The sequence below is a fragment of the Salmo salar genome, chromosome ssa17 (assembly GCF_905237065.1).
Source record: "Salmo salar chromosome ssa17, Ssal_v3.1, whole genome shotgun sequence".
NCBI lineage: Eukaryota > Metazoa > Chordata > Actinopteri > Salmoniformes > Salmonidae > Salmo > Salmo salar.
This window is the reverse complement of record NC_059458.1, coordinates 65,894,070-65,906,787: the sequence shown is the minus strand read 5'-3', so window position 1 is coordinate 65,906,787 and position 12,718 is coordinate 65,894,070. Positions and strand designations below refer to the sequence as shown.

Below are 12,718 nucleotides of genomic sequence, written 5' to 3'. Positions count from 1 at the left end.
CTTGACTCTCATAAATACCAGGTATTTATTAATTGGTGGAAGCTCACTTGAATGAGTTCATATGGACAGAGTCATTTCTGTCACTTTGAAGGAAGTATACTGTAGGTAATGTATGTGTGTCAATGTCTTTAGTACTGTTTTACTCATTTTGGGTGATTGTCAATGGGTGTATACTGTACAGTATGTAGACTGTACTGTATTGATACGAGTCTCTTCACAAATCCATGAGTCCTGTCTTACTCCTCAGACCATAATCATCTCAGTCATCGTGGGTGGTGACATCCACGTGTGTGTAGCTCTTGTAGGCCTTCATGTTGCACTTCTGCAGCGTTACCCCCAGCTGCTTCCCGGGGCCCACCTCGTAGGTGTGGGGGAAGCTCTGACCCTGGGTCCTCTCGAACACCTCGTGGAGGGTCTGCTCCCACTTCACTGGCGACACCAGCTGCTTGGCCAGCTGCCTGCGCACGTGGCCCTCGTGCATGTAGCGCTTGGCGTCCACGTTGGAGTACACGTTGATCTCGGGCCGACGTACCTAAGTTGGGATGGGTAGAGAGACGGCTTTGGTAAAGGATTTTTCCACTCCTTTAAATTTATTTTGGCATTTATGGAGGGAAACTGTAAATGTTTTTAACCAGACTTATACAATTGACAATCTGTCTGTGGCCCATGTTAGGAATAAAATCTTGTAAACTCCACCATACTTCAACCAACACGACTGGAGATATTCTATACTTGATGTATGCTGTATATTGTAATGTCCTGGCTGCACAGTACATTGACCAACTGGAAATTGAAAGTATTTTATTGACTGATTGATGAAGTTCCGTACCTCCACCTGTCTGAGGACGTCTCTCAGGGGCTCGGTGGCAGACTCCATCAGCGCCGTGTGGAAGGCCACACTCACCGGGAGCGGCCGCGCACGCAGGAAGTGAAGTTTCCTCGATTTCTGTTGTAGGAAGTCCAGTGCCTGAGGGAGGGAGGACAGGAGGAAGTGTCTGACTCATTCCCAATGTCAATTCCACCCCTAGCCCCTTCCTCGAACCCATTTAGGTATATCTGAGAAGTAGGCCTATGGCCTGCTTGACTCTGATCTCAAATAAATGTGAGGTACGTAAAGCCAGGATGTTGTGGCCCAAGAGAGTGACCCAACTTAAAAGAATAATGGCTCCCCATCCATCCACTACCTCTTTGTGGCCGGCGATGACTCTCCCGTCCTGCAAACAGGCATGTTTGTACTTAGCCTGGGGCCGTCCCATTACCGACAGCATGCCGCTGGGGATCAGCTCTGACGCTTTCTGCATGGCCTCTGCTCGCACCTTCACCACATACAGCGCTGTAGGATGAAAGAGACAAAACTATGGCGACTTAGAATTGTTTACCGTCCGTTCATAATTAAGTATAGCACAGCATTGACTATTGAGGCTCACCTTCTGCGAAATCCATGGCACCAGAAAACACCAGGGCTGCAAACTCTCCCACACTAAATCCTGCAGCAGCCACACAATTCTCAATGGCCTTGAGATGGATGAGGTCGCATATGATGACAAGATGTTTGTAGAGAAATACAATAATATTATTGGTATAAAACATCAGGGTGTCTTAGGCTGTATAGTTAAACATATATTTAATGTATACTTTGCCATTAAATGCACACTTGTAACTATTTAAATAACATGCAACTCACACAGCATCGGCGCATAAGCGGCTACAGACATGGCAACTACTATGTGGCTTACCGCTGGATTTTCGTGGTTCAGCCTCTCCACAGCTGCCAGTGATGTGACAAACACTGCGGGCTGACAGTGGACTGTCTTCATCAATTCCTCCTCTGGTCCATCTAGGCACAGAGACAGCAAGTCGTAGCCCAGTATCTTCTGCGCGACGCCAAACATGTCCTTAACGTTTCTGTATTTCAGAAGCCCGCGACCCATACCCACGAACTGACTCCCCTGCCCGGGGAAGAGCAGCACAGAACACTCGCTCGGTTTCTTTTTGAGTCTCCGTTGCTCTTCCTCCGTGGGCTCATTCTCCAGGAGTTGGTCTTTGGTCTCGGGTGATGCTTGTGTCCCGTTCTGTGAGCCATGCTGATGGGGGTTGTTTGACACTTTCCTGCACAAGAAGGGAAATGACCTAAGCTCCGTTATTGAAGGATATCCTCATCATGTTGAGGAGAGTAGCGCCTCTCATGTTGACTGATAAACCTTTTCGCAGGACGACGACATTAATGTTAATAGTATTGCCACATGCAATCTCTAAATTTGGTGTCCACCGAAGCGGTTCGTAGGTATATAAAGTTCACGGAACTCATATTATACACTCCGTGAGACTATCATTTGGCGCCGGGCGCAGCCAAATTGTTTTGCAGAGAAAAATCGCGTTCAATTGACGTAGAACGACGTTCAGATTGCAGATTCACAAGAAATCACACAAAAACATCACAAGACGTCAAAAATACTCATAGAAATAGCAATCTTTAGTTAGAAATATTACAAGTGATTGTTTGAATATTTTCTCCGTTGCTTTGTAGACCTATTTACCTACACAAACAAATATGTTCAACTTTGTAGGCTATCGAAAAAACCGAGGTAAAGACAGTTACAGGTTGGCTATTCGCCTGTAGTTTTCCTTACGTCCACCAACAGCAGTTAGGGACCGTCAACATAGTGACAAATCAAGTTTTTCAAATTTCAATAGCTATTTAACCATTACTCCTACAACTTTCAAAACTTGTTCTAGCTAACCCGATGGCATAGACACACATTGCACACATTTATTTTTTGTCAATTTACATCTCGCACTATTTTAAATTATTTATTTACATTTTTGAATTTCAATAGCTCATTGGTCATATGACCTACTGGACTCAAACAAGGTTCAGAATGTCCACTGACTGCTCTTCTATATTGCACACCCTTTAGTTTGTCCATTTTCATCTCATAAGATTGTACATGAATTTTTCAAAATGTCAAATTTCAATAGCTCCTTGGTCATGTCACTTAGTGACTTCATACAAGGTTCAGAATGTCCACTGACTACCCTTCTATATTGCACACCCTTTAGTTTGTCCATTTTCATCTCACAAGATTTTACATTAATTTTTCAAAATGTATAATTTCAATAGCTCCTTGGTCATGTAACCTAGGGACTTCAAACAAGGTTGAGAATGTCTACTCAGTGGGCCTACACATTGCACACCCTTTAGTTTGTCCATTTTCATCTCACATGATTTTACATTAATTTTTCAAAATGTAAAATTTCAATGGCTCCTTGGTCATGTGACCTAGTGACTTCAAACATGGTGCAGAATGTACCCTTCTATATTGCACGCTCTTGTTTGTGTACTGTAAAATCACACGGTGTAATGTACATTTTTCAAAGTTTTACATTTCAATAGCTCCTTGGTCATGTCAATTACACACCTAAGAAGCGTGCAGTGGATATACACCCATATTGCATAACCTCTAGTTATGTGTCTTCTATATTGTTGTATATTAATATTAGTTTGACAATTAGGGGGTTCAGTCCAGTGTTGTGTTTACCCTTTTCTTTAATATTTATCTAAAATAATTGGTAGTTCTAAGTACTTATTTTCCCTGTTTTTTATTTTCCACAGTATTTCACAGCGGTACACAATAGGAGAGAGACAGATAATATCTCCTTTCATCATTAATATCAACCATAAAGGAAAAGGGTAAAGTACGAGAGTCATGCTATTAATTGTCCAAAGCAGGGATGGAGAGTGAGGTAGTGAGGTAGGCTGCAGTGGGTTTGCTGGTCAATACATATACTGAACATGTAACCACAGTAATGGTGGCCAGTAAATCAATGAATAAAAATTGAATATTGACAAATTAAACAGAAATTGTAGACCTTTAATCTTTTCCAACATGTCAACAGACACTTAACTTCAAATAAGTTTGAAACATTTCACAGTGTTAACTTTCTCTTTATCCCTGGTTGATGTACATGTCAGAGCCTCTTCAGTGTGGATGGGCTATAGCATACATTTTTGAACAACAAAGACAGCACTTCCAGTTTGTGTTATTTACTCTGTTGAACTCTTTTGTCTTCATTCCTAGTTATAGCACATGGAACCACCATTGGCATGCAAAACATTACATCTAAAACAAAACAAAGCGTAACATGTTAGAAATAATAACAAATATCAATGCAGTATGACAAATTAGCCATCCATTGTGTTATATAATAAATTGTCTTACATGCCGCCACTGTTGTCAAAAGATTATAAAGATTATAAACATGTTAAATAAAGTTACTAACCCAGTCAGTCTTTGGGCCACATCCAGGTTTTTTATCAGTGGAACTCTGAAATCATAGGCATGAACTGAACATATGGTTGTCCGACACGACTACATAAAAATAAAGAATTTACATTTACTTTGAATTGAATGTCATTACATACCAGACATTTTTTGTATGTCCTCAGCCATTTCTTTTCGCAGTTGCTCCATGTGTTTTTGAAGGTTCCATATCAATTTGGGAGGGGATGTTGGGGAAGTTCTGTGCAACTTCCTTTGCCATCTACACCAAAAAATAAAATAGAGTTTTTGACCTAATTGTCACATAACAGCTAACCATTCATTATTGAAAATATAACTATCAAACCTGCATTACAAAGACCCCACAGCTGAAGGTGTCCTGCTGCATGGTGTGAGTTATTTCCCCTCCTTTTCCACTTTATGTCCACCCAGTCGTCTTTTCCATGGCAGGATCTTCTCATTTTGAAAAATTCTCTTTTTTATGTAAACACAATGGAATTCTGATTAGTTATAGGCAAATGAATACACAAGCCAAATTTGTATGCTGTTTTCCTTATCACTATAATCTAGTAGTAATTTAGTAGTAGAGGTCATTTCCTTTATACCCCATTCTACACACAGCCTAAATTATAGGCACTGAACCATTTACAGGAGAATAATAAAAGTAGCATGTAGGATACAACCCGGTCACAGAGTGAATAAATGTAGAGCGTTTGTGGACTTTAAGAAAAAAATATTAAGTGACAGTTTCATCAGTACGTGCTTAAAGAAAGTCATATCACAAAGATCACAGATGACAGTGCCCACCAAATCTATGACAATAGAGAATGAATTGTAAGCACCAAAGTGTGTTTGTCAAAATAATATCTGAAAATCTCATTGTTGAACATAATACTTCTATTTGCAAAAGCAATTTATGATATATGCAGTTGAGGAATATTCCATGTGCCAACACTACATGTAGGACGGACATAAGACATTCCCATACAGAATATTTAACTGTATTTTATTTTTTATTTCACCTTTATTCAACCAACTAAGCCAGTTGAGAACAAGTTCTCATTTACAACTGCGATCTGGCCAAGAAAAAGCAAAGCAATGTGACACAAACAACAACACAGAGTTACACATGGAATAAACAAACATACAGTCTGTCACGTCCTGACCAGCAGATGGAGCTAGTGTTTTAGTTTTGGGGTCAGGACGTGGCATGTTTGTGTTGGTTAAATGTTGGGTGGATGATTGGGACTTCCAATTGAAGGCAGGTGTGTATAGTTGCCTTTGATTGGAAGTCCTATATAGGTGTGTGTGTTTTTCTTTGGGGTTGTGGGTGGTTGTTTTTTGCACTGCGTTTCTAGCCTGCAGAACTGTAGCTGTTGTTACTTTGTTTGAATTGTTAAGTGGATGCTTTACTCCTTTATTTTAATTAAAGATGAGTATTCACGTACCTGCTGCGCCTTGGTCCATTTCTACAGAAGACAACCGTTACAGAACCACCCACCAAAGGACCAAGCAGCAGAAGAGGAGGAAGCCACAGGAGAGAAAAAGGGAACAATGGACATGGGAGGACGTCCTGGACGGCAAGGGAGCCTACACCTGGGAAGAGATCCTGGCCGGAAGGGATCGCCTCCCATGGGAACAGGTGGAGGCACTCAGGAGAGTGGAGGCAGCTGGACAGAGGAACCATCGGGAACGTTACGCTGGAACACGGTTGGCTAGGAAACCCGAGAGGCAGCCCCAAGATTTTTTGGGGGGGCACACGGGTAGCTTGGCCAGGCCAGGGAGGAGCAGTAAGCCAGCTACCCGTGACTACAGGGAGGTGCGTACGAGGTGGAGGGCGCCATGTTACGCTGAGGTATGCACCATCTCGCCTATACGGACGCACAGCCCAGTTCGCCCAGTACCAGCGCCCCGCAGGTGCCAGGGCAAGGTGAGCATCGAGCCGGAAGGGGGGATGCCAACCCTACAATCAAGACCGCCAGCGCGCCCTTTCGGTCCGGTGTTTCCCGCCAGACGCACTAGCATGGAGGTGCGTGTCTCCAGGCTGGCACGTCCTATACCAGCCCCACGCATCAGGAGTCTAGTGTGTCAACCCAGCTTCGCCAGTCAACAGTCACCAGAGCTGCCCGCCAGTCAACAGTCGTCAGTGCTGCCGGCCAGTCAACCATCACCAGCGCTGCCCGCCAGACAACAGTCGTCAGAGCTGCCCGCCAGACAACAGTCGTCAGAGCTGCCCGCCAGACAACAGTCGTCAGAGCTGCCCGCCAGTCAACAGTCGTCAGAGCTGCCCGTCAGTCAACAGTCGTCAGAGCTGCCCGCCAGTCAACAGTCGCCAGAGAGGTCGGACTGCCCTGAACTGCCGGAGTGGCCGGACTGCCCTGTTCTGCCGGAGTGGCCGGACTGCCCTGTTCTGCCGGAGTGGCCGGACTGCCCTGTTCTGCCGGAGTGGCCGGACTGCCCTGTTCTGCCGGAGTGGCCGGACTGCCCTGTTCTGCCGGAGTGGCCGGACTGCCCTGTTCTGCCGGAGTGGCCGGACTGCCCTGTTCTGCCGGAGTGGCCGGACTGCCCTGTTCTGCCAGAGTGGCCGGACTGCCCTGTTCTGCCAGAGTGGCCGGACTGCCCTGTTCTGCCAGAGTGGCCGGACTGCCCTGTTCTGCCAGAGGGGCCGGACTGCCCTGTTCTGCCAGAGGGGCCGGACTGCCCTGTTGTGCCCGCCTGCCCTCCGGCCCAGCCCGAGGGGCCCTCCTGCCCTCCGGCCTAGCCCGAGGGGCCCTCCTGTCCCCCGGCCCAGCCCGAGGGGCCCTCCTGTCCTCCGGCCCAGCACGAGTGGTCCGTCTGCCAGGGTCAGCCCAAGTGGCCTGTCTGCCCGGCGCAGTTAGCAGCGCCACCGAAGTGGGCTACGCCGACGGTGGAGCAAGGTCCACGCCCTGCACCTGAGCCACCTCCAGGATAGGTGGGTTGGGGAGGGAGGGTGTAGCACAGTGCCGTCGGTGACGGCAGCCACCCTCCCTTCCCTCCCTTATTGTTTTAGGGTTATTGTTTATGGGTTTTGTGTTGTTTTTTTTTGTTGGTAGGTGCATTCCGGGGTCTGCACCTTGAGGGGGGGTACTGTCACGTCCTGACCAGCAGATGGAGCTAGTGTTTTAGTTTTGGGGTCAGGACGTGGCATGTTTGTGTTGGTTAAATGTTGGGTGGATGATTGGGACTTCCAATTGAAGGCAGGTGTGTATAGTTGCCTTTGATTGGAAGTCCTATATAGGTGTGTGTGTTTTTCTTTGGGGTTGTGGGTGGTTGTTTTTTGCACTGCGTTTCTAGCCTGCAGAACTGTAGCTGTTGTTACTTTGTTTGAATTGTTAAGTGGATGCTTTACTCCTTTATTTTAATTAAAGATGAGTATTCACGTACCTGCTGCGCCTTGGTCCATTTCTACAGAAGACAACCGTTACACAGTCAATAACACAATAGAAAAAGTCTATATACAGTGTTTGCAAATGAGGTAAGATAAGAGAGGTAAGGAAATAAATAGGCCATAGCGGCGAAATAATTACAATTTAGCAATTAAACACTAGAGTGATAGATGTGCAGAAGATGAATGTGCAAGTATAGATACTATATATATATATATAAATAAAATAAATAACAATATGGGGATGAGGTAGTTGGATGGGTTATTTACAGATGGGCTATGTACAGGTGCAATGATCTGTAAGCTGCTATGATAGCTGATGCTTAAAGATAGTGAGGGAGATATGAATCTCCAGCTTCAGTAATTTTTGCAATACGTTCCAGTCATTGGCAGCAGAGAACTGGAAGGAAAGGCGGCCAAAGGAGGAATTGGCTTTGGGGGTGACCAGTGAAATACAGTGAGGGAAAAAAGTATTTGATCCCCTGCTGATTTTGTACGTTTGCCCACTGACAAGGAAATGATCAGTCTATAATTTTAATGGTAGGTTTATTTCAACAGTTAGAGACAGAATAACAACAAAATCCAGAAAAACATATGTCAAAAATGTTATAAAATGATTTGCATTTTAATGAGGGAAATAAGTATTTGACCCCTCTGCAAAACATGACTTAGTACTTGGTGGCAAAACCCGTGTTGGCAATCACAGAGGTCAGATGTTTCTTGTAGTTGGCCACCAGGTTTGCACACATCTCAGGAGGGATTTTGTCCCACTCCTCTTTGCAGATCTTATCCAAGTCATTAAGGTTTCGAGGCTGACGTTTGGCAACTCGAACCTTCAGCTCCCTCCACAGATTTTCTATGGCATTAAGGTCTGGAGACTGGCTAGGCCACTCCAGGACCTTAATGTGCTTCTTCTTGAGCCACTCCTTTGTTGACTTGGCCATGTGTTTTGGGTCATTGTCATGCTGGAATACCCATCCACGACCCATTTTCAATGCCCTGGCTGAGGGAAGGAGGTTCTCATCCAAGATTTGACGGTACATGGCCCCGTCCATCGTCCCTTTTTATGCGGTGAAGTTGTCCTGTCCCCTTAGCAGAAAAACACCCCCAAAGCATAATGTTTCCACCTCCATGTTTAACGGTGGGGATGGTGTTACATTTACATTTTAGTCATTTAGCAGACGCTCTTATCCAGAGCGACTTACAGTAGTGAATGCATAATTTTCATTTCATGCATTTTTTTTTGTACTGGCCCCCTGTGGGAATCGAACCCACAGCCCTGGCGTTGCACACACCATGCTGGCGTTGCAAACACCATGCTCTACCAACTGAGCCACAGTGGGGTCATAGGCAGCATTCCTCCTCCTCCAAACAAGGCGAGTTGAGTTGATGCCAAAGAGCTCCATTTTGGTCTCATCTGACCACAACACTTTCATCCAGTTGTCCTCTGAATCATTCAGATGTTCATTGGCAAACTTCAGACGGGCATGTATATGTGCTTTCTTGAGCAGGGGACCTTGCGGGCGCTGCAGGATTTCAGTCCTTCACGGCGTAGTGTGTTACCAATTGTTTTCTTGGTGACTATGGTCCCAGCTGCCTTGAGATCATTGACAAGATCCTCCCGTGTAGTTCTGGGCTGATTCCTCACCGTTCTCATGATCATTGCAACTCCACGAAGTGAGATCTTGCATGGAGCCCCAGGCCGAGGGAGATTGACAGTTCTTTTGTGTTTCTTCCATTTGCGAATAATCGCACCAACTGTTGTCACCTTCTCACCAAGCTGCTTGGCGATGGTCTTGTAGCCCATTCCAGCCTTGTGTAGGTCTACAATCTTGTCCCTGACATCCTTGGAGAGCTCTTTGGTCTTGGCCATGGTGGAGAGTTTGGAATCTGATTGATTGAATGATTGCTTCTGTGGACAGGTGTCTTTTATACAGGTAACAAGCTGAGATTAGGAGCACTCCCTTTAAGACTGTGCTCCCAATCTCAGCTCGTTACCTGTATAAAAGACACCTGGGAGCCAGAAATCTCTCTGATTGAGAGGGGATCAAATACTTATTTCCCTCATTAAAATGCAAATCAATTTATAACATTTTTGACATATGTTTTTCTGGATTTTTTTGTTGTTAATTCTGTCTTTCACTGTTCAAATAAACCTACCATTAAAATTATAGACTGTCCCTAGTCCACCTGGCCGTGCTGCTGCTCCAGTTTCAACTGTTCTGCCCTCAGCTATGGAACCCTGACCTGTTCACCGGACGTGCTTGTTGCACCCTCGACAACTACTATGATTATTATTATTTGACCATGCTGGTCATTTATGAACATTTTAACATCTTGACCATGTTCTGTTATAATATCCACCCGGCACAGCCGGAAGAGGACTGGCCACCCCTCATAGCCTGGTTCCTCTCTAGGTTTCTTCCTAGGTTTTTGCCTTTCTAGGGAGTTTTTCCTAGGGAGTTTTTCCTAGCCACTGTGCTTCTTTCACATGCATTGCTTGCTGTTTGGGGTTTTAGGCTGGGTTTCTGTACAGCACTTTGAGATATCAGCTGATGTACGAAGGGCTATATAAATAAATTTGATTTGATTTGATTTCTTTGTCAATGGGCAAACGTACAAAATCAGCAGGGGATCAAATACTTTTTTTCCCTCACTGTATACCTGCTGGAGCGCGTGCTACGGGTGGGTGCTGCTATGGTGACCTAAGCTGAGATAAGGCGGGGCTTTACCTAGCAAGGACTTATAGATGACCTGGAGCCAGTGGGTTTGGCGGCGAATATGAAGTGAGGGCCAGCCAACGAGAGCATACAGGTCGCAGTGGTGGGTAGTATATGGGGCTTTGGTGACAAAACGGATGGCACTGTGATAGACTGCTTCCAATTTGCTGAGTAGAGTGTTGGAGGCTATTTTGTAAATGACATCACCGAAGTCAAGGATCGGTAGGATAGTCAGTTTTACGAGGGTATGTTTGGCAGCATGAGTGAAGGATGCTTTGTTGCGAAATAGGAAGCCGATTCTAGATTTAATTTTGGATTGGAGATGCTTAATATGAGTCTGGAAGGAGAGTTTACAGTCTAACCAGACACCTAGGTATTTGTAGTTGTCCACATATTCTAAGTCAGAACCGTCCAGAGTAGTGATGCTAGTCGGGCAGGCAGGTGCGGGCAGTGATCGGTTGAAGAGCATGCTTTTAGTTTTACTTGCATTTAAGAGCAGTTGGAGGCCACGGAAGGAGAGTTGTATGGTTAGTTAACAGTGTCCAAAGAAGGGCCAGAAGTATACAGAATGGTGTCATCTGCGTAGAAGTGGATCAGAGAATCACCCGCCGCAAGAACGACATCATTGATGTATACAGAGAAAAGAGTCGACCCAAGAATTGAACCCTGTGGCACCCCCATAGAGACGGCCAGAGGTCCAGACAACAGGCTCTCCGATTTGACGCACTGAACTCTATCAGAGAAGTAGTTGGTGAACCAGGCGAGGCAGTCATTTGAGAAACCAATGCTGTTGAGTCTGCCGATAAGTTCCTAATTTCCCTGAAAAGTTGCATATCGCGGGGGCTATTCTATGCTAATGCAGTACGCCACAGGATGTTTTTGTGCTGGTCAAGGGCAGTCAGGTCTGGAGAGAACCAAGGGCTATATCTGTTCCTGGTTCTACATTTTTTGAATGGGGTATGTTTATTTAAGATGGTGAGGAAAGCACTTTAAAAAAATAACCAGACATCCTCTACTGACGGAATGAGGTCAATATCTTTCCAGGATACCCGGCCAGGTTGATTAGAAAGGCCTGCTCGCTGAAGTGTTTTAGGGAGTGTTTGACTGTGATGAGGGGTGGTAGTTTGACTGCGGACCCATTACGGACGCAGGCAATGAGGCAGTGATCGCTGAGATCCTGGTTGAAGACAGCAGAGGTGTATTTAGAGGACAGGTTGGTCAGGATGATATCTATGAGGGTGCCCAAGTTTACGGATTTGGGGTTGTACCTGGTAGGTTCCATGATAATTTGGGTGAGATTGAGGGCATCTAGCTTAGATTGTACAACGGCCGGGGTGTTAAGCATATCCCAGTTTAGGTCACCTAACAGTACAAACTCTGAAGATAAATGGGTGGCAATTAATTCACATATGGTGTCCAGGGCGCAGTTGGGGGCTGAGGGGGGTCTGTAACAAGCGGCAACAGTGAGAGACTTATTTCTGGAAAGGTGGATTTTTAAAAGTAGAAGCTCGAACTGTTGCAACTCCACCCCCTTTGGCAGTTCTTTCTTGGGGGAAGATGTGTACACAAACATAGAGGCATTTTTCAGCTATGATTTTACCACTCAGAATCCAGAATGGATATGACAATGTGGCCAGCACCCTTACAACAATCTACTTTTTGATCTTCTTGACTTCCTATCTGGTAAACTGCTACTATGTGTCAAGAAAAGAGCCCCAATTAGGGGTTAGTGTACTCCAGTAAAAAAGGGCTGGTTTAGATTAAAAGCTATTGCCCTGTGTCCCCGTTCATAGGGGCATGAGAGACTCGTCACTGGTAGAATTGAGTTGGCACTTTATTGGCCCACAGACCCACAGAGTTGAGGTTACTCATGGACAGTAATTAGTATTTTTTTGTTTGTTGCATTGATGCATTGTGTCTTCTAACTGTCCAGGAATAGGATCCAAAGTGTTAGGAAATATTTGTTTGCATAAATACAAAGGAGGATGTCTCTCCTCATACCTCTGGCACTTTAGTAAGACTGCCAGACTGTGGACCAGAGCCAATAAGGAGAGAATACATACAGGTCAATGGTGCCAATTGAAAGTCAAGGGGTGTGTCTGTGCCTTTTGGATTACTCTCTCTTTACAGAGAACACCTGTGGTTCAAGTCAAGAGCTACCCTTCCCCTTTTAGTCTGCTCTGCACATGTCTGAAAGTGACAGAACCAGCAGCCAAGAGAGTTTTTCACAGTATGTCATAAAACAGTATTACACTTATGAATGTATATAAAATGCTAATGTGTATTAGATCCAGTACAATGGAATAACTAAG

General features: G+C 45.1%; 1 protein-coding gene across 1 annotated transcript; it reads right to left on the bottom strand.

The window, feature by feature from the left end:
• Nucleotide 1: 1 nt before the first annotated feature.
• On the bottom strand, nucleotides 2-2,156 carry LOC106576431 (malonyl-CoA-acyl carrier protein transacylase, mitochondrial; the record flags this gene model as incomplete). Its single annotated transcript, XM_045699991.1, has 5 exons — nucleotides 2-532; nucleotides 830-967; nucleotides 1,185-1,333; nucleotides 1,428-1,515; nucleotides 1,737-2,156. Coding segments are annotated over 5 exons (1,068 nt in total), but the record flags the coding sequence as incomplete, so codon positions are not given.
• Between the last annotated feature and the right edge of the window lie 10,562 nt (nucleotides 2,157-12,718).